At 36.6% G+C, this 22,396-nt stretch overlaps 2 protein-coding genes across 12 annotated transcripts in view; both read right to left on the bottom strand.

Moving 5' to 3' along the window:
* The window catches only part of LOC125801101 (NACHT, LRR and PYD domains-containing protein 12-like), a 431,224-nt gene that overhangs the window by 207,543 nt on the left and 201,285 nt on the right, over window positions 1-22,396 (bottom strand). For 6 of the 11 annotated variants that reach the window (XM_049477034.1, XM_049477039.1, XM_049477043.1 and 3 more), the window contains one exon: window positions 10,976-11,149. The exons of 2 other annotated variants lie outside the window; for them this stretch is intronic. In XM_049477034.1, coding sequence (XP_049332991.1) covers window positions 10,976-11,149 — 174 coding nt within the window. Of the gene's footprint in view, window positions 1-1,768; window positions 2,048-10,975; window positions 11,150-12,930; window positions 14,732-22,396 lie in introns of those variants that run through there. 3 more of the 11 variants (XM_049477044.1, XM_049477042.1, XM_049477045.1) reach the window with 3 other exon arrangements.
* LOC125801243 (zinc finger protein 484-like) overlaps window positions 1-22,396 on the bottom strand; it is a 111,033-nt gene that overhangs the window by 56,475 nt on the left and 32,162 nt on the right. The window lies entirely within an intron of this gene.

The following is a 22,396-nucleotide window of genomic DNA, read 5'->3' as shown; positions in this document are numbered from 1 at the left end:
TGTGTGGTGTTAATTTAGTGTGTGTAGTGTTAATTTAGTGTGTGTGTGTAGTGTTTGTTTGTAGTTTGTGTGTATGCGAATGTGTGTGTAACTTACATTTTTTTAATCCAGGTTTGATTCTGATCTTCCCTCCATGTTCCACACTAAACACACACACACACACACAGATCAGCACAGTGTGAGATTTTTAGAAACTGATTTATGAAGAAATATTTTGCGTGAAAACGAGTGAACATTTGAGAGAGTGGAAATTAGTGACCTCATGTTGTAAAGTACAGAACTGCAATGCACACTGCATAAAATCAGATTAAAAACGGAAGATTAAGGAAGATTAACTCTTACTTCTCTAAATATATTTTTGTCTGCATGTATAAAGTTTTAATATTTGCTGTATCTTATTCTGCTTTATATGCACGATATGTAGTATTATTTTTATTAGAGCTTTTATTCACAAATGGAGAAAACAAGGCACAGTGGTTAAAGTTCCCAGGAGTGACTGAGCTACAGAAATTACTCCAAAAGGGCATGAACAACTCATCCAGGAAGAACCCAGAACAACATTTAAAGAACTGCAGGATCTCACTCGCCTCAGTTAAGATCAGTGTTAATGATTCAATAATAAGAAAGAAACTGGGTGAAAATGGTCTCCTAGATAAGATAAAATGGTTTCCTGTGGGCTTGCAGAAAAGGGTTAAACTTTACAAAAGTATGTTTTTTGCATTCATATTCATACCTGAGTCCTGTCACAACAACTGTTTTTATTGAACCATGCATTTTTCAAGGAATTATTGTGCAAAAAGTATTTTCATCATGATTTCAAAATAATTTTATGCCACTGGTCATTAGAAAACTTCTAAAATTTTAAATGTAACAAAGACAACATTTTTAAATAAAGCCAAAAAACCAAGTCAATCACATAAATGGGATCTCTTTAGAAATTAAGGGGTCTATTTTAGTGATCCGTAGGTGAGCTGTCAGTTGTGCACCATGCAGCTTGATTTAGGGTGTGTCACTGTGTCTTTACGATAGGAAAAGTTGCTCCAAAGAGGCTCAAAATGTGAAATAAACCAATCACCATGTCACTTGCCATTCCCGTTAAGAGCCAGATGCGGTCTGACTTTGGCGTATTGCTATTTAAATGGCACAGCTACCTGGAATTGACCAATGTTTTTCATTGGCGTAGATATATTCAAAATCACCGTTGCTGTTTAAACAAGACAGGTGAAGAGCATGAAAATACACTGTTGGTGGGAGTAAGATAGCAATAAGCATCAAGACCACCTTGCACAGGGTGTAGGTTAGGGCCCTAAGTGTTCAGAAAGGATTCTGGTTTTGCAGTCACTGTTTATTTTAACCATAAAGACATGGGCTGGTTGCTGGGGTGCTTGACTCTCAGTGTGTATAAAGTTAGTGGGGGATCAGTTTTTAACTTTTATCCTGACTCGATGCTCAGGACAGCTCTCCATCACTGTCTCCTTGACCAGAACCAGCTAAACTTTTCCACCTGTTCTGGAGTAAAACCTAAACCTTGGTTTCTTTTTTTTTTCAGAAAGCGAAGTACTTGGCATTCAGTGCAGATAGCTTGGGCATAAAAAATGAACAGTGTCTGTGTAAACGAAAAAAAAAACAGAATGACAGAATGAAGGTTACATTCTGCTCCACCGTGTTTACCTGGTGACTACAAATAGATTTACTACAGGTCCCAAATGTGTCACAGCATTAACCCCTAACTTTCTCAACAATTTGTTTTCCTGTGAGGCACAGCGCACACACAGGAAAGAGCACAACAGACAATATCGAGAGTGACAAATATGTACAACATGTACAACAATATTTATCTTACAATAAGTTGATAACATAATTATCAGTTCAGACCTACCCGAGTTTCTCCAGATTGCAGTGTGGATCCTCCAGTCTGTCAGAAAGCAGCTTCACTCCTGACTCTCCTGGGTGGTTGTAGGTCAGATCCAGCTCTTTCAGGTGGGAGGGGTTTAGAGCTGAAGCCAGAGAACAACAGCCTTTCTCTGTGATCATACAACCAGATAATCTGCAGACAGAGCAAGACGGGGCTTAGAAGAAGGCATTCACCTTGAATCCCCATTGGTCAGCTTGTTCTGGACTGAAGGGTTCCCTGAACCCTTGTCTGAGACTGACCACGCCCACCCCGCCAGTTTCAAGCATCCTAGTGGTGTCAATTGCTCAATAAATATAATCAGATTTTTTAAATAACACTACAAAATCAGAAAAAATATCTATAGAAAATTAAAGTTTCTTAACACAGTTGACACAGATTAACAAATTCATGAAACCCAAACCTCAACAGTAAGCATCTCTGTGAATACGGCATTAGCATTGATGTGGACCAAAGTTCATATTAACTTTTTCTAAAATTGTTTTTGCTCGTGCATCACAATTTTGTAATCAATGTGTGATATATTTCAAATGATCATTCAAGTTGGACATTCTTTAGATGACTGCCGAAGACTATGTATTTGTTTGTTTGGTATACTCTGACTTTCGTTAAACACTTTTTCTTGTGTGATTTGTTATCATCATTGTAAACACCTGAATATTTACACATTTATACATGTAGAATTTCTAGTGGTGTCCATCGATTAAAAATGCAATCCAATGAAACCTACCAAAATTCTTTGATTAATCGCATTTGTTTTTCGTAAGACGAAAGTTTTTACAGTGGGTATTTTATGGAGAGAATTTTGTGCCAAAGTTTTAAACAAAAAAATAAAATCCGCAATCAAAATGTTAGGCTAAGGTCGAGCATTATAAACATACAGAGCTCATCATGAGCAAAGGAAGGTAACTTAGAGGAACAGACCGGGGAATTAACAACCCGCTCCCCCGTGAAATCCTTGACAGACACAGAAAACTGTCCGCCGTGAGGAAAGAACTCACAAAAGAAGGGAAAATAGCCTTTGTCTACGTCAACAAACTTTATGTTCAGCTATATCGTGACAAAATCATAACTAAATTTCTTTAACTCTTTAATTTTTAACCTCATAAAATTGATCCATAATGTGTATATATATTTCCCCTAAACTTTCTCTCTCGTTCTTTCTCTTTCTTCCACTCCCACTTACTCGGGTCATTCTCTCAAAATCCTGATTCAGAGGACATCCAGTATGAAAATGTTCAAAATGCATTTAACAACAAATTTCCTTTTGAGGATTTAAGATTAAGGTCTAAACTTACTATGAATATTATTTTCAGAACATTTGTTCCATTTTATTGCATATTTTATTAGCATTTTTTAGATGAAGTCCACAAAAATGTATCATTACTGCAATGTGATATGACATCAAATATATGATAAAAATGCATTTTTTTATGAAAGTTAAGCAGTTCAGTTAAGCAAGGGTTTAGGAAGACTTATTAGCTTACACTTACACACAATGCTACATTATGAAAAGAATGTTTATTTTCAAGAACATTTCATATTACTTAAGACAATTTACAATGCCAACATTTGTATATCAAAAGAATCTTTCATGTAGACTACAGCACCTTCATTAATAAAACAGCTCATTTAACTATTGGAAACCATTCAACAAATGTCAAAGAAAGACCTCTCAGAAACTCTGAAATCTTGTCTATCTTTATGCACCATCCAGCATTGTATGCCTACTAAGACTAAACTTTCATTTTTAGTCATTTCTGTAGTTTTTTTGTGTTTTGCCCATATGTCAGAATGGACGTACTAATTCATGGAAGGAATATTGTAAAATGAGAAATTGTGTAGACTTAATAGGAAAAAGAAAAAGGATTATTATACAGATAGGATTGGGGTTTCACTCAACAATGGAAAGGAACTATGGAAGACCGTGAATAGTATATTGGGTAGGAAGGGAAATTTGGCGCCATTTTCTATTGAGGTAGAGGGATCATTTATAAGAAAACCTGACTCAATTGCTAATTATTTTAATGACTATTTTATTAAAAAGACACAAATCCTTTAAAGAAAGATGAGCAAATTACATGACGAACAGTCATGTAGAAGGATAAGGGAGTCAATTATGAAGGAGAAAAATTGTCAATTTAAAAACGGAAAAGAATACGGGAAAGAGGTGAAAAAATTCATTAGTACGATACAAAATGAAAGAACTTTGGAATTGATAATTTAGAGGGGAAAATTTTAAAAATGGCAATGAAATACATAACTAAAGCAGTTTGCTATTTTTTTATTTAAGTACAGAGAAGGGTATATACCCATCATTGTGGAAGGAAGCAAAAGTGATTCCTCTACCTAGACAACAAAGGTTCATGGACCCAACAGCAGACCTATAAGTTTACTACCAGTCTTGGGCAAATTATTAGAGAAGGTAATAACATCTAGGGTTCAAAATTACTTATGTTAGAACAACCTATTAACTAACTCTCAGCATGCTTATAGAAGAGGACATTAAACAGCCACTGCATTAATTCAGATGAACGATGATTAGTTAAAAGAACTGGAAGGAAAAATAAAATTTGTCGGAGCAGTTCTTTTAGATCTAAGTGCTACGTTTGATGTGTTGAATCACGATTTGCTATTAAAAAAACTAGACTGTTATGGGATAAATCCAACTGTAATAGCATGGTTTAAAAGTTATCTTTAAGATAGGAGTCAGAGGGTTTACTACAATGGAAGTTTGTCTGAGAGTAAAAATGTAAATCAGGGAATTGTCAAATGAAATGATAAAAACCCATCAGATAAAAGATAAAAAAGAGTTAAAAGAATGCGAATCACAGTATAATGAACTTATAAACAAGAGGACTCAAGTTTTAACACAACGACTAAGATATAAACAATTTAAATCACAATAACAAATCAGGTAAATTCTTAGCTTACCAAGTAAAACAAAGAAAAAAACAACAATTCCATCAATCAAAGATGAGACCAGACTAATCAGCCAAACATGAAATGAAATTAATCAAGTATTTGGGAAATTCTATTAAAAATCTATGCTCACCAGAACACGATCCAGACCAAATAGATATTCACACTTTCCTCAATAATATACACCTACCCAAACTAACTGAAGAACAAAAAAACATATTAGAAAAGCCAATAACATCAGAAGAACTCCATAAAGCCCTCCGTAAGATGCCTAATAACAAAGCACCAGGACCAGATGGCTTTCCCACAGAATTCGCAATCATCTCTAAATTCTACTGGAAAAATAAACCACCCAGAATCAAATTAACCACATTACAAAAACAAAGAACTCAGGGAGGCCTAGAAGCTCCAAATTTCCAACAATACCTCTGCAAACCAATTAAAGTACATTTAAGTATTTAATGGATAAAACCAAATCAAACTGATGAAATATGGAGAAAAGTAGAACAAACATCAATTAATGAAATACAAATCTCAGACTTACCATTTATTAGCACAACAATCAATCGCCACCCTTGTTTAAAAAACTCAATGATATCATCAACTCTGACAGCTTGGTGGAAAATTCACAAGAACACAAACACTAGACGTGCACCCACTAATTACTCACCCATATGGCACAACCCCGACTTCCCGACACCAAAAAAACCCAAAACTACAAAAATGGAAAGGAAAAGGTATTACACATTTACACCACGTTCTACACAACAATAACTTGCCTACTTTCTCACATCTAACCCAGAAATATAGCATTGAGAGGAACCAGTTTTTGGAACAGCTCCAACTTAGATCTATGTTAAACACAAAAATAAAAGATTACCCAATACTAGAACTTAGCCCACCAATTTCAGAATTCCTTAATATCTCTTCTTCAGACAAAATTCTATCAAAAATATATAGGCTTTTATTCAAATTAGACCAAACAGTGGCTATCCCAATAAAAAATGGGAAGAAGATATATTAATTACCCCCAATGCTGATTTCTGGAGAAACATTATGGAAAACACATTCACCATGTCTAACAATACTAACCTCCACCTTATACAATATAAAGTAATTCACAGGGTTCACTACACTAAGCAAAAGCTACATAAAATGGGACTAGTAGATTCAGAAATCTGCATACACTGCTCACTAAACACTCCAGACAATTACATTCATGCTCTATGGTACTGCCCACCAATCAAACACTTCTGGCAGCTTGTTATAACTTGGCTAACTCCACTATTTAAACAGCCAATCTCTCCATCCCCATCACTCTGCCTGCTTAACACATGAACCACAAACCTAAACCAGGAGGAAAGCAGAGCACTTTTGGTGGTGCTAACCATCGCCAAAAAAACAATTCACACAAACTGGAAATCAAGGGAAAAAAATCACCATCAGTCAATTGGAAAACTCACTCACAGAACACATAGAAATGGAAAAAATATCTGCATCTCTCAAAAACAGAACTCATGAACACATAAAAACCTGGTCAGCATTAAACAACCTCCTACATCAGTGACTCCATCAGTCTTTAACAGATAACCTACACACATCCATTATAAATCTACAGGGGTGATAGTGAAAAAAAATCCTGAGCCTGAACTTTTTTTTCCTGTTCCAAGGGGGGGGGGGGGGGCACAACATACAGCACGTAGGCGTAAATGTTGACACATTATTCAAACATTTTTATAGTCTGTGTATGACCTTATTGTCATATTTTAGATAATGTTTTTTTATTTTTGCCTTATGTCTACAGTGTTATTCACGAAAACACAGATCATTTCCATCTTGGTATGGAAACTGTCCATGTTCGATTCTAGCTGTAAAAACAAATACCAGCGTATGCAGTTAGAAATGCAAATGAGAAGGAAGCACTAAGAGGAAGAATACAAGAACTGGAACACCATAAAAATAATTTTAAAATGCAGTGTTTTTTTTTGTAAACATGAGGAATGAATATGCACGAGCCCGACCCAACGACCCAATTAAAACCCGACTTTTTATAATTTATTAAGTAGAGCATTAAAGCTGAGTTTTTTTTTTTTTTTTTTTGGGAGGGGGGCTGTTTAAATGAGCAAAATCTGTTCAGAATGGTGTTGAAGAAGACCTATTATTTAAAAAAATAAACTGTATTAAGAACAGATTTCCAAAAGATTAAAACACCAACAATGCGAAATGATCCACAAAAATTATATCTGAATGACCTTCCTCTAATTTAATATCATTTAACATGGTTTAGGAATATAAATTACTTTCTTAACAAAGAAACATTTTAATATTTAGCAAATAGCCTGTGCAAAAACACAAAAAATGGCTATTCCCTGCACACTCATTAAACCAAAATAACAATAACAATAATTTATAATTCATTTCTTTTTAATAACTTAATAATTATTATAATTTATAAATATATAATTAACAATATATAAGAATATGAAATACTTTCAGAACAAAAGATTTTTTATTTTATTTTAAGCATATAGCCTTATTTTATAGCCTTTATTTTAAGCGTATAGCACTCTGCACTTAACACACTCTACGAACGTGTTGTTTCTATCAACAATTAACTTGTATTAGCTCCATACCACTGACTGTCCTTGCATTGGAGCAAATTTAGCTTCAGAGGGCTCCATTTTGTTGGCTATTTAGCTACACAAAGCTCTGTAAGACAAGTGCGTAATGCGAAGTGGAGGAGCGCATGTGTGAGTACAGGTCGGGAATCGGGTCAGACTCGGGCTGATAATCTAAACTCTACTGCTGTGGAAGCTTGAATGAAGCTCTGAGAATCATTTATTTTTATTTTTGCAAATTCTGAAGACATCGCGAATAGAAAGCCTACTGCCTGCTGACCTGCAGCGTCGGAAAGCGGAGACGCCTCTGTGTACCAGCCGTAACTATAAAATAAAACATTAAAATGTGCACAGTAACTATTAGTGAAAGGACAATTTAAACAAATAGAACATTTGTTTAAAACAATAAACTTAGGTTCCTTACTGTATTAAATCTTTTTGCAACATAGTGACAAATCCACAATAATGAATGAAGAATTTCTAGCATGGTTAACTAATCTTGAATTCATTTCTTAAAACTGGAAAACACTCATCAATGTAACACAGCCACAAAGTTTTTTTTCCCATTTTCTCCCCAATTTACACGGCCAATTACCCAACCCACTCATTAGGACTCCCCCTATCACTAGTGATGCCCCAACACACCAGGAGGGTGAAGACTAACACATGCTTCCTCCGATACATGTGAAGTCAGCCACCGCTTCTTTTCGAGCTGCTGCTGATGCAGCATTGCCAAGCAGCATCACAGTGCGCTTGAAGGAAAGCGCAGCGGCTCGGCTCCGGTACATCAGCTCACAGATGCCCTGTGCTACAGACATCACCCTTGGAGTGATGTGGGGAGAGAGCACCATCTACCCACCCAGAGGGAGCAGAGCCAATTTTGCTCCTTCTGAGCACCGACAGCTTGATGGCAAAGCTGCATGAGTGGGGGTTCGAACCTGCGACCTCCTGAGCCACAAGATTTTTAACTGTACCGCGGAGCTTTTTAACTGTACCGCAGAGTTCAACTACTGTCGCTCGGAGCTTTTTAACTGTACCGCGGAGTTCACCTACTGTCGTGCAGAGCTTTTTAACTGTACCGTGGAGTTCACCTACTGTCGCGCGGAGCTTTTTAACTGTACCGCGGAACTTACCTAATGTCGCGCATGTCACCTTTTTTCTCCTGGCAGTTGTTTCACCCGGCCGTGGACGGGAACCAGTGGAACTTGTAGTTCTTTGGGCTAGAGATAACTGCTCTAGGGTGATACCCACTTTTACTTCACTTGGTTTTCTTTCAAAGCAAGTCACAGGAGTCCAGGGTGAGTTCCCAAGCACTTCTTTCATTTATTAGCAGTTCTAAGCACTCAAACATAAACGTAGCTAGCATTCAGAGAACAGAGGGGAGAGCCGTGGATGTTAACTAGCCTAACACGAGGCGGAGAGAGACGAAGCAGCAGCCACCTAACCCTAATTTGCTCCTAATCACACACTGCCGCTGCCTCCGCCAAACTGATCTAAACAAAATATAGTGTGCTTCACATACATTTCTTAAAGGGACATGAACCCCAATCTTGTAACACGCAGATCTTTTTAACTGTATCGCGGAGCTCACTTATTGTTGCGCAGAGGTTTTTTTTTTTTTCCTTTTCAGAGCCACGCTACGCCTGATTTCTGGCGCGGCACCGGAACGGTATCACCCCTGTATCTATAACCACATCATCCATATATCAACACTACATGAATGTTCCTACACACACACACATGCACACAGTCACATAACACATTCAACATTTAAGACATTTAGCTATTTTTATTTACTTACTTATTTTTTTGTTATTATGTTAGGGATGGATAAATGGAAAAATATAGGAAGCCATACTATAATAATTTTTATATATTTTATATATATTATAATAACTTTTTTTTCAAGGGCACAACTTCTTCTTTTGTGTTTTTTTATATCTCTCTTCTCTTCTCCTATATATTGTTTTCTATTTGGTTTAATTTGTATATATACACATCGTTATGTCCTCCCTCTGCACAGTGACCTCAGTTATCAGAGGTTTGTATTAATAAGAATAAAGTCTTAATGGTTCTCCGAAGAGGGGTGGCGGGCAAAAAATAAAATGTTAGGAATCAAAATCAAAAATTGTATGTTACAAATTCAAAAGAGAAAAATATATAGCAAATATATATGTTTAAATATACTTGGTTACTTTATTATCCTTTACAGTTATTATCCTTTACAGCGAACAGCTTCCAGTGCACAGCAGCAGCAGATACTTTAACAATTAAATTTCATACAAACATTCTGTTCAATGTTATATTATTCTCTGTTTCACTCCATTAAAAAGCTCACATTAGCGAGATGTGCTAAATATTCATGCACAAAGTATGATAGTTACATAGTCAGTGAGCTAGTGAATGAGATAGTTACCTCTTCACTGAACTAGTGAGTTAATTAGCCAGTGAGCTAGTGAGTTAGCTAGTTACCTAGTCAGTGAACTAGTGAGTTACCTACTCAGTGAGCTAGTGAGTTACCTAGTCATTGAGCTAGTGAGTTAGCTAGTTACCTACTTTGTGCATGAAAATTTAGCACGCTAATGTGAGCTTTTTAATGGAGTGAAACAGAGAATAATATAACATAATATAACATTAAACAGAACATTTGAATAAAATTTAATTGTAAACACAATCTGCTGCTGCTGTGCACTAGAAGCTTTTTGCTCTCCGTGTTTGGAAGGACGCTTGAAATTAGCGGGGTGGGCATGGTGAGTCTCAGTGGTCAGTCCAGAACCAGCTGACCAATGGAGGTTCAAGGGGAACGCCTTCTTCTAAGCCCCGCCCACCTGTGAAAAGTGTGCCAAAACTCAGAAGAAAAAAACTAAAGCAGAAGCAAAGGAGAGATTCCAGAAGCAAAAGTCTTTAACAGAAAAATAAAAAAACTCCACAAAAAATTCACAAAAACACAAAAAGAAAAGCAAAGACTGGCAAAATCCAAACTGATATAATTTTCAAATAACTGTAAAGTATAATAAAGTAAACAAGTATATTTAAACATATATATTTGCTATATATTTTTTCTCTTTTGAATTTGTAACATACAATATTTGCTTTTGATTCCTAACATTTTGATTGTGGATTTTATTTTTGTTGTGTAAAACTTTTGGCACAAACGGAGAGAGAGAGAGAGAGAGAGAGAGAGAGAGAGAGAGAGAGAGAGAGAGAAAAACAAATGGGGAGGGACAAACACAAACAGAGAAATGGAGAGAGAGCAACAAAGCTCTGAGCTGGAAATCTGAACCGGATTGTTACAGCTGGACACCGCATTAAAGTGTTTCAGTCGTTTAACCAGAAAAGAAATCTGCATGTTGGGTGGAGGCGGAGCAGATTACAGCAGAAGTTGGGGTCAAACTTGGTGCCGAAATAAAACTTGGGTTAAAAAAATAGTAATGCGTTACTGATTCCAACTTAACAAAGTATGTTAATGATTTAAAGCTGACAGCCCTAATAATTTCAAATGAAAAATCACAGAAACACTGACCTGAGAATCTGCAGTTTACATTGTGAACTCTTCAGTCCAGCAGAGAGCAGCTCCACTCCTGAATCCTGCAGGTCGTTGTTACTGAGGTCCAGCTCTTTCAGGGGGGAGTTTTCCAGGTTTATAACTGATTCCAGATTTTCACACGTCTTTACTCCAAGATTACATGAAGCTAGTCTAAAAAACAAGAATATATAAATGATTTTACAATAAACCCAAAGAAGAATATTTAAAGAGCTAGTGTTTCTTTATACTGAAATAGTTAACATGCAGAAATCTCCACTTTATTTGTGATCAGCATGGGCATACAGTTCACCAAAAGCTCTGGGACAGATTATAATGAGTTAAAATAGAAAATAAAATGTTTAACAAAACAGAAAAACAAGAAAGGCTTTTAGCAGTGTGTGAATTTATTCTATTTTCCAAGTTAAACTCTGGAAAAAAACATTACACCTTCTCCCACATACATCAGTGAGCTAGTGGGTTGCCTAGTCAGTGAACTAGTAAGTTACATAGTCAGTGTGTTATTGAGTTAGCTACTTATCTACTCAGTGAGCTAGTGAATTAGATTGTTACCTACTCAGTGTGCTAGTGAGTTACCTAGTCATTGAGCTAGTGAGTTAGCTAGTTACCTACTTTGTGCATGAATATTTAGCACATCACGCTAATGTAAGCTTTTTAATGGAGTGAAACAGAGAATAATATAACATAATATAACATTGAACAGAACGTCTGTATGAAATTTATTTGTAAAAGTATCTGCTGCTGTGCACTGGAAGCTGTCCGCAAAAAACTAAAGCAGAAGCAAAGGAGAGATTCCTGAAGCAAAATTCTTTAACAGAAAAATGCAAAAAAAATCACAAAAACACAAAAATTAAAGCAAAGACTGACAAAATCCAAACTAAAATAAAGTAACCAAGTATATTTAAAATATTTGCTATATATTTTTTTTCTTTTGAATTTGCAACAAACAATTTTTGCTTTTGATTTTTAACATTTTGTTTGCGGATTTAATTTTTTTGTGTAAAACTTTTGGCACAAACGGAGAGAGAGAGAGAAAGAAAGAAACAAATGGAGAGAGACAAAAACAAACAGAGATTACGGGGCAGATTACGGCAGAAGTTGGGGTCAAACTTGGTGCTGAAATAAAACTTGGGTTAAAAAATAGTAACGCGTTACTGATTCCAACTTAACAGCGTATGTTAATATTTAAACGCTGACGTCCCAAATGATTTTAAATGAAAAATCACAGAAACACTGACCTGAGAATCTGCAGTTTACAGTGTGAACTCTTCAGTCCAGCAGAGAGCAGCTCCACTGCTGAATCCTGCAGGTCATTGTTACTGAGGTCCAGCTCTTTCAGGGGGGAGTTTTCCAGGTTTAAAACTGATTCCAGATCTTCACACATCTTTACTCCAAGATTAAATGAAGCTAGTCTAAAAATCAAGAATAAACAAATGATTTCACAATAAGCCCAAAGAAGAATCTTTGAATGGATTGACAAATCCTTAGCTGGTGTTTCTTTATACTGAAACAGTTAACATGCAGAAATCTCCACTCTGGAACTCTGGAAAAACATTACACCTTCTCCCACATATATAAGTTACAAATAAATACAGACACTTAAAATGTATGTTCTATATAAAATTGTTATGTTCTATTGCTAATCATCATTTCTCCAAAGCATATTGAGATGCAAGATGCAAGAGATGTGCAACAAAAAACATATAACTTGCCCAAAACCTTTTTTTAAGATTGTATTTAATCAGTCTAAGACAGAAACTTCACGTACTGTTTACATTAAAATGATGGTTTGATTATTATTACACACAAAGGATAATGCATGCTTATATGTAACAATGTAAATAATGTGAATCCACCAGTGATTAAATGGAAACTCATTCTACACATCAGCAGTTGATTAAAAACTGTGTGAAGGCCTGAATAAAAATACTCACACAACTCTTCTGGATATTTTAACTACTGGCAGCAGCCTCAGAAGACACTCCTCTGATGGATCATATTTACTGAGGTTAAACTCCTCCAGCTCTTCTTCTGAGTTCACCAACACAAACGCCAGAGCTGACCACTGAGCAGGAGAGAGGCTGGCCTGTTGAAGACGACGGTCACCACCTCCACTCAGGTATTTCTGCACTTCCTGCACCAGAGAATGATCATTCAGTTCATTTAGACAGTGGAACAGATTGATGGATTTCTCTGGAGATGAGTTCTCCTCAATCTTCTTCTTGATGTATTTGATGGTTTCCTCATTGCTGTGAGAGATCCTCTCTGTCTGTGTCAGTACGACTCGTAATAGATTCTGATTAGACTGCAGTGAGAGACCTAGGAGGAAACGAAGGAACAGGTCAAGGTGTCCACTCTCACTCTGTAAGGCTCTGTCTATGGCACTGCTGAGGAAGTCAGTCATCGATGACCTGCTGAAGAGTTCAGATAGTTCAGTGTTTTGGTTTTTAGTGGTTTGCTGATTCAGAACGCTTCTGTCAATGAAGCAGAGAAATGCATATAAAGCAGCAAGAAACTCCTGAACGCTCAGATGCACAAAGCTGAACACCTTCCCGAGGTGCAGCTCATGTTCCTCCCTGAAGATCTGGGTACACACTCCTGAGTACACTGACACTTCTCTAATATTGATGCCACTCTCTCTTAGATCTTCCTCATAGAAGATCAGGTTTCCTTTCTCCAGCTGCTGGAATGCCAGTTTCCCCAGAGCCAGGATACTTGTTCTAGTCTGCTGAGGATCAGTGTCACTATTCCCACTGTACTTCTGGCTCTTGTGTTTGATCTGAAAGATCAGGAAGTGTGTGAACATCTGCGTCAGGGTTCTGGGAATTTCTCCACTCTCAGCTTCACTCAGCATTCTCTCTAGAACAGTGGCTGTAATCCAGCAGAAGACCGGTATGTGGCACATGATGTAGAGGCTTCTTGAAGACCTGATGTGTGTGAAGACTTTGTTAGCCAGGTCCTGATCTCTGATCCTCTTACTGAAGTACTCCTGTTTCTGAGGGTCACTGAAACCCCGCACTTCTGTTACCTGGTCAAAACACTCAGGAGGGATCTGATTGACCGCTGCTGGTCGAGAGGTGATCCAGAGGAGAGCAGAGGGAAGCAGATTCCCCTTGATGAGGTTCGTCAGCAGAACATCCACTGAGGTTTGCTCTTCTATATTCATCAAGTTCTCATTGTTCTGGAAATCCAGAGGCAGTCGACACTCATCCAGACCATCAAAAATGAACATGATCTTGTAGCTCTTGTAATGTCTTGGTTTTAAATCTTGTGTTTCTGGGAAAAAGCTCTGAAGAAGATTTACCAGACTGAGCTTCTTCTCCTTCATCAGATTCAGCTCTCTAAAAGGAAGTGGAAATATGAAGAGAATGTCCTGATTTACTTTTCCTTCAGACCAGTCCAGAATGTACTTCTGCACAGAGACTGTTTTTCCAATTCCAGCAACTCCTTTAGTCAGTACAGTTCTGATGGGTCGTTTCTGTTCTGGTAAGGGTTTAAAGATGTTGTTGCATTTGATTGATCTTTCCTGTGTTGTTTTTTTCCTGGATGCAGTTTCAATCTGTTTCACCTCATGTTCCTGATTGACATCTCCAACCCCTCCCTCTGTGATGTAGAGCTCTGTGTAGATCTTACTCAGAAGTGTTGACTTTCCATAGCCTGAAATTCCTTCATTAATTCTCTGATATTTATCTCTTAGCTTGAATTTGATTTTTCGTTGACATGCTGGGGCCAATTCTGAAAACAGAGGAAGAAAATATGAAAAACATAATTAGCCGTGATCATGCATTAGATCTCAGTGTAGGACACATGGTACACTACTTTAAAGTAAAGGATGTATTGGTGTTTTTGTAGCAGCTGTAATTGCTTTAGATGTATTCATGGTGTCCCTTAAAAATCAGTAAGTGTTAAGTTTAAGGACTACAGTTATTCTACAATTATAGAATCAAATTAATTAATGTTTTTCCTTTGAGACTTCACTGAGAAAATAAATTAGCACTAGTTGGTACCCATAGTCACGTCCCTGAACTCTTACTGCTCTCTAGTATGTTGGCGAGGTCTGTCTCATTCATGCTCCTCAGGATGTGCAGTGTGACCTTCAGCACCCCCTTCTTCTGATCTTCATCCACCTCTCCCTCAGTGCATGCTGGGTAATCTGGACTCAGGAGCTTCTTAAATGTGTTCAGCTCATTCTTCACTAGAGAGATAAACTTCTCCTGCAGCTTCTGATTAAGAACAAACATCAGAGAATCAGTAAAGCAGTACAGAGAAAGAGATGATGACACTGATCTGAGGACAAAATGAGTAATGGATGCTTTGGTCTGTAGAAGGATTTAAACATCATGTTACTGAGTAGCATCATATAGCATCAGCATTAAAGGAGAATTGCAGTGTAAAATTGACTTTGGGTGTAGTAAAATATGATAAAAATGAGTATTTACCTTTGTTGAATAGCACACCTCCCCTATGCACTGGGTGCCGGCTGTGTCTGTCATTATCAGTACCGTGATGGTGGTGCCCAGAGCTAAAAGCTAGCAGCATGGGATGTAAACATTGTTTTTTAATAAGGTTCTTGTGCACTGAAAAAGTGCCTCGTTAATGCCTCGTTTTAAATGTCAGGGCTTCCGGATTGTAGCAAAGCTACTTTGAGCTGAATAACGGTGTAGTAAGCGATTTATCTGCAGAGGCAAAATATGCCCCAAAGCGGGCTTTGTAAAGAGTGTGGGGCAAAAAGCATAAAATTACTGTATCTCAGAAAGCTGTAGGAGAGCGGAGGTGTGCTTTTCTTACTTTTTATCATGTTTTACTGCACAAAGAGTAAATTTTACACAGAAGTTCTCCTATAACATTATAATATAACGGTTATAATGCTCCATAAACTGAAGGTAAATTAATTATGATTATCAAAATTTTAAAGTGAAATTAAACTGAAATGTAAAAGAAATCAGAGAGAACCCCATAAAATATATAGTTTAGGTCTAACCTTAAATATGTGGTCCAGTTTTTTCCTGTAACTCTTTATTTTCTTCTTACTGTGGATAACAAGAAAACCACACTGTAAGCCACATGAATAAATGTTCTGATCTAAAAAGCTTTTGTTTCAACTAAATATGTTATTATTAATAAAATAAAGAATAACAGAAAATCAGATTAAAGTAAAACATAAACCTGCATTAAACCAACACTTTCTTAACTTTCTAATAATAAAGATTTATAAAGGTAAATAAAGATTTTTGCAATTATGTCACCCTTTATCTAACATTTTGAGGCACGGATAAAAAAAGTTGAAAAAAAGTTGCTTTGAACCACTGAGTCAATGCTTAATTTATTCTACAATCAACAATAATTACATATAATTACATATAATTAAATGATTAAATGCTCGTAGTTACTTGTGCTGTCACGTGAGCCAATCACTTTCATTCACGCTTCATTTTCCTCCAAACTGTTCACACACCGTCATTGTGTTGAAATCTTTCTCTCTGTTGTGCTCTCTCTCTCTCTCTCTCACACACACACACACACACACACACACTCAGCTGATAGCAGGTTTCTTCTTACCAGGTTGTTGAAGATAAAATATGGATTATATACTCTTATTTCATCCATTAAAGCACATTAAAATATTCTAATTTATACTGACATTAGATCCTAGTCTAGATCTAGTCTGCCAGACACAACAATTGTTGTTCCCTTCCCAAGGGAATAACCACCACTAAAAATAAATAAATGAATAAATAAATAAATAAATAAATACAGATTAAATCACAGATCATTGTTTCCATTAATACAATTCATTTTAATTTGATTGATATCACTAATATAAATATAACTTTGTTTAGCAAATTTCACACTGATGAATTTATTTACTCTAGAATATCTGGTAGGTCACATGGTTTACACACATGTGCACTGTTCGATATTTGAACTGATGAATTTATGTTTTTTTTGTGTCAAGGTATTAAATATTTAATATATTGTTAAGTGCAGTTTATTACAATATAATACTTTTTTCTGAAAAAATTGTTTTGTTTTTATCACTGTGTGTGTGTGTGTGTTATGCTTTAAAAATGTACATTTTAGTAAATCAGTGAAAGGGTTTTGATGTGTCACTCACTCAGAGGTCATATCTTCACTGCTGAAATTAGTACGATTCCCCATGGACGCGTCGCTCTTCATAGAAACACAGCTGGGTTCTGGAGAAGCTCCTCTCTGGGTTTTAGTTCTGTTAACATTAAACACAGTGAAACTCCAGCATTTACACAGTGAAACTCCAACACACAGCACATCTTTAATAAAGATCAGGAACTGAAGAGCTTCACTCTCAGAACAGAACAGTAGTTTAGTGCAGTGATGTACCGAGACCCAGAGCTTCCTCCTCCACTGCTGAACTTTAGAGGAATCCTCATGGACCAGTCACTCTTCATAGACACTCCACTGGGGGCTGGAGATGCTGCTCTCTTCTCCCTGTAAACAGATCTTCATGATGATCCATGATGAGAGTAAAGTGTGGAGTAATGTGTTCCTTTACTAAAACTTATTCACAGGTTCCAGACTAACTTCTTCATGACCGGCCCAGAAGCGTCCCGAAGCTTTCTGTCAGCTGCCCCAAACTGAAAAACGCTTGTCTAATAAATATACATATTTTAATTTCTTTAACAATACTGTTGAATATATTTGTGTGTTTGTTATGATGTCACAATGTCATCACCTGATTAGATCATATTTACTATATGTATTTTATAGATCTGTGTCTAGTTAATAACATGTATTGGTAAGAGCTACACAATTACACAATTATACTGTATTATAAACTAAAAGGTATATTTTTTATACTGAACTCTAACAGAGATACAGATCAGAACAGAATAGAACAAGTATTTCTGTGAGAAGCTTCATTCCACAGCTTTAATATCAAACCCAATCACTTCCATCTGATCTATATAAATGCAGCACATCAGGATTTCCTCATTTCTAATGCTAATGTAAACCCAGACAGCGTGAGGTAAAATCCGAGACGGATCCTCACAATGGATCTGATGCAGAGTTCACTTTCACTAGAGACAAATCCGATCCAGATTTTGAGCAAATCGAAACATTTATGTTAAAATATATGGACCATATTTTGTAACATAAATGTGCAACCACCCCATACCATAGCATCCACCTAGCAACAGCATAAAATCACTACAGCAACCACCTAATACTGTTACTGTGCCAGAAGGAAACATATTATTAATATTAACAATTAGATATTAAAGGCAGACATGTACTTTAAATACAGATTAGAAACACTTTCTACTAGAAGAATAACTGGCTTTGTTAAGTGTTTCTCTGTGTTTAAATACAGCACAGGGTTCTGACTCTGGTCCAGGAGAAACTCTGTTCTCAATATTTTAAAACTGTAAAATATGCAGATCACAGCTCCAGGATTAGAGCTGAAACCATTACAATACAAAACTACTTTACATATTAAACCCATCACTTAATTTACTCACTTTAGGACAGGAGGTCCTCCTCCACTGCTGGAGTTCTGAAGATCCATCATTTACTCTTCTTCATTCACACACAGCTGAACACTGCCGACACCGACCCCTGAGAACAGATCAGCCGTTACAATAAAACCTTTATTCTTACAATAATGACATTATCATCAGAACTGCATTAAACAAAACCTGATAAACCTGATAAAAACAAAACAAACAGAGAACGATACATAACAGTGTGATTTACCCTCATTACACATTATTCTACAGATTACAGAATAATTTACTGTTATTATAATGATTATAGTTTAATTATTATTAGGAATATTACTGCATTACACAACATTATAAATATACATGTGACCCCTCCCTAAAGACGCCCAATATAAATTTAGGGGGGCCTACACCTCAAATTGATATTGGTTGCAAATAACCAGATAACCTTTAGCTGAATAAGCTAACACTGTTTAGATAATAAAATGGTGCCTCCATAAACATTTCAATACCTTACAAAGACAAGAGCCAAACCCACGTGACTTAGTGAAAATAAAAGTGGAGCTATTAATTTAGCTCTCAAACTTTGTTTTACTTATATGAAGAGAAATAAAATAAAATCTCATAAATAACACAAAACACTCCCCCTTTAGATATATAAATCAAACGTAACACCGTGTTTTTCTCTAAACTCTGGTTAATAAAATAAAGTAAAAATAAAATACCCAAATAAAACAACCCTTGGTTTTTATATGATACGTATGAAACATCACCATTAAGAGGTAAAACACCCAGATCAACAGTTCAAGCGCTTTTTTTTGGACCGGTATGTTGGTGCACTTATTACTCCACTCAGTCAGCGAAAGTGAATCGAATGAGTCAACCGAGTCAGTTGATTCGTTACCCACAGTTCACACAGAGCTCACGGAGATGGCGTCCTCAGTAGCCATGGCAACAGACTCCCGGTTCCGGCTGAACTGCCTCTTCAGAGGTTCCGCAGTAAACTGAACTGAACATGTTATGTTACTGAATCAGAATAGAGAGATTATTTAAGTATAATATAAAACAGCAGGATTAAAAACACCAACTCTCCACGTGATCTTGTGCTCCGTATAAGTCAAGTCAAGTAGTTTTATTGTCAATACTGCATATGTACAGGACATACAGAGAACTGAAATTACGTTACTCTCCTTATTTTATTGTCAATACTATGCAGTATTGACAATAAAACTACTTGACTTGACTTACAGCTGATTGTTCTCCAGACGGTCTGATCTAGACCAGGTCCAGGTCTGATCCAGGCCCGGTTCAGATCTCCATGCTGATCCTGGTTCTTCCAGTGGAATCGGACACTGAGCTGATCTTAAAGAACCGGTTCTGACTTTAAGCTACACGGTTCTGTTCTACATTCTCTTCAGTTCTGAACTTACCGTGTGAATCCGGACTTCTGTCCTCTTCTAATGGCGGAGACTGAACTTACTTTCACTCTCCTTCACCTGAGTCTCACCTGTCTCCCTCTAAGTCCCGCCCCCTTGCTATCTTACAGCGAATAGACGCTGGGTGGGCGGAGCTATTGCTCGTTTTTGGGTATTGTAAGCCAATCATATCATAGGGCTGAATGGAATGTTTAAATATACATGAGTCTGAAGTTTCTCCCACACAGTTTTCAGACCGGTGTTCTGCCGAGTTCTGCTACCCGTCCAAAAGTGCTCCTCCCCGCACTGCGCATGATCTGCCCCACATTTTATAACGTTCTCATGAGTTTTTCAAGATGATTCTGTTTTCTATGACTGCATTAAACAGCCTGAGCTCACTGTCATTACTTATTTAAGGGTTACATAAAGGTAAATGACAAACAAAACAAAACAAAACAAAAAAATAATAATAAGCTATTTAGAAACAAACTAACAAAAATCACTAAATAATTTCATTTACCTCTTAAATACATTTTTTAAAATAAAAAACAGTTGGTTAATTTTATACTCTGACGTGACTATACTGCATTTGTGTGCACTGTGATAATAATGCTGGGAGAAAGGAGCACTGCCTCCATCTAGTGTCTTTGAGATGTTCTGCATTTTATATAAGGGTGGTTGACATCACATGGATTTTTTTTGGTCCAGTGTGTCAAATATATGTAAATTATAGAAAAACATGTCAAAAACTGTGGTGATATTGTTCAGAAATTGCTGATTTATATGAACTTACAGAGCATTCATAGGATTAACATTTTTTTCTCAATTTTCAGTAAAACCAAAAAAATGCTCACATGGTGTTAATGTTACAATCACATTTCATAAAGTTATATTTTTAATGAAAACAAGTAAATGAGGACTAACAGTTGGACATGGTAGGAGTAGCAGGGTGAGTGGTGAGCTCCTGGTCTAACTGGAGGATAAAAGCTTCACTATCCAGCTGATCACCAATGTCAATAGAAATTCATTTCAGGTTGAATGTTGGTCATTAAGTCAGATAAAAAAAATTACGTCAGGATAAAATCTAAAACTGTTACGTACCTGCACTCTTAAAAATTCAACAAACTTTACCTCAAAAACTTAATGAATGAGTGGAGCAATAAGAGAGGCCGATAGGAGGAATAAAACAAGATTATCCTCTGAGTTCTGCCCTTTACGTTCTAGCCATAATGATGAAAGAATACAAGGTATTAAAAGAGGAGATTATTTAGTTAAAATCACAGTTTATGCAGATGATATTACAGTTTTTATTACAACAAAAAAAGACTTAGACATTATAATGGAATATTATAAATGTAATAAAAAAGTTTCTGGTGCAAAGCTTAATATGGCTAAATCTAAATGAGTTGATGTTCCAGATAAAGAGCAAATAAAATTTTTAGGTGTGTATTTTAATAATGGTGACTGTGTGGACAGTAAGTGGAAACAAAAAGAGGAAGTAGTTTCTGAAGAAATTAAATCCCTCTAACAACACGTCCAATGATCAGTCACCCAAACCGAGTTCTACCAGACGCAGTGGAGGAACCAGGTCCAAGTGAAGCTCTCTACAATGGAAGTGAAAGAGTAGAGGATGGAAATGAGTCATCATGAAGATTTAAGTAGCAGCGGAAGCAGCAGCAGCAGCAGCGGAGAGACAGACGGAGGAAATCCGAACACCAGCACCTCGTCTGAAGGATACAGCAGCGAGGAGTACGAGTCTGCAGCAGCCGAAACACAAGCAAACCAAGTTCCTCCTCCTTCTTCATCACCTCTCCTTCCATCTATGACAAGATCTACCACCATACATACGCACAGGGGCTGCTGCATCCAACAAAAAGAAACGGAAAAGAAAACCTAAAAAAGGAGGTTAGAAGCAGAATGAACAATACACTAAGAAAAAGTAAAAGAAATAAACATTTCTTTATCTCCTCTGTCTGACCTAATATTGCACTATGCAGTGTTGGGGGATTCAGTATAAAAAGAACAGGAATGAGAAATTAAGTATATTTAAAAAAAATAGCAGAGATTTGTTGTGTTGTGTTTACAGTAAACAAAACTAAATACATATGAAGATATAGAAAATCCCCCCAAAAATGTGGGATAATGGTTATTTCTTCTTTTCTATTGGAGAATGTAAAGCTGATGGAATCGATTTATTATTCTATAAATCAATTGTTTGAAATAACCAACAAAACAAAACTGGAAAGATTTTTTTTCCTCTACCAGCATGGATGTAAAGACACTTGTAAAATTCTGGACTGGACACATCTCAGATTATGACTCTGAGCTATATTTAAAACATTGCTGTGATATTCTGAAGCCTGCAGTTAAACCAGTGGATAATCGTGGAACGTGGTATGAAGCATCAAGTGAAACTGCGTATAGATGCTGTAGATCATTTGGTTAAATGATTATTTTGATTGGTTATCACTGCCTTGTGTACGTTCACTCATTTGGAGGCGGAGCCT

This window comes from Astyanax mexicanus, chromosome 4 (assembly GCF_023375975.1).
Source record: "Astyanax mexicanus isolate ESR-SI-001 chromosome 4, AstMex3_surface, whole genome shotgun sequence".
Taxonomy (NCBI): domain Eukaryota; kingdom Metazoa; phylum Chordata; class Actinopteri; order Characiformes; family Acestrorhamphidae; genus Astyanax; species Astyanax mexicanus.
Note: the sequence above shows the minus strand (reverse complement) of the source record. Positions and strands in the feature narration are given on the sequence as shown.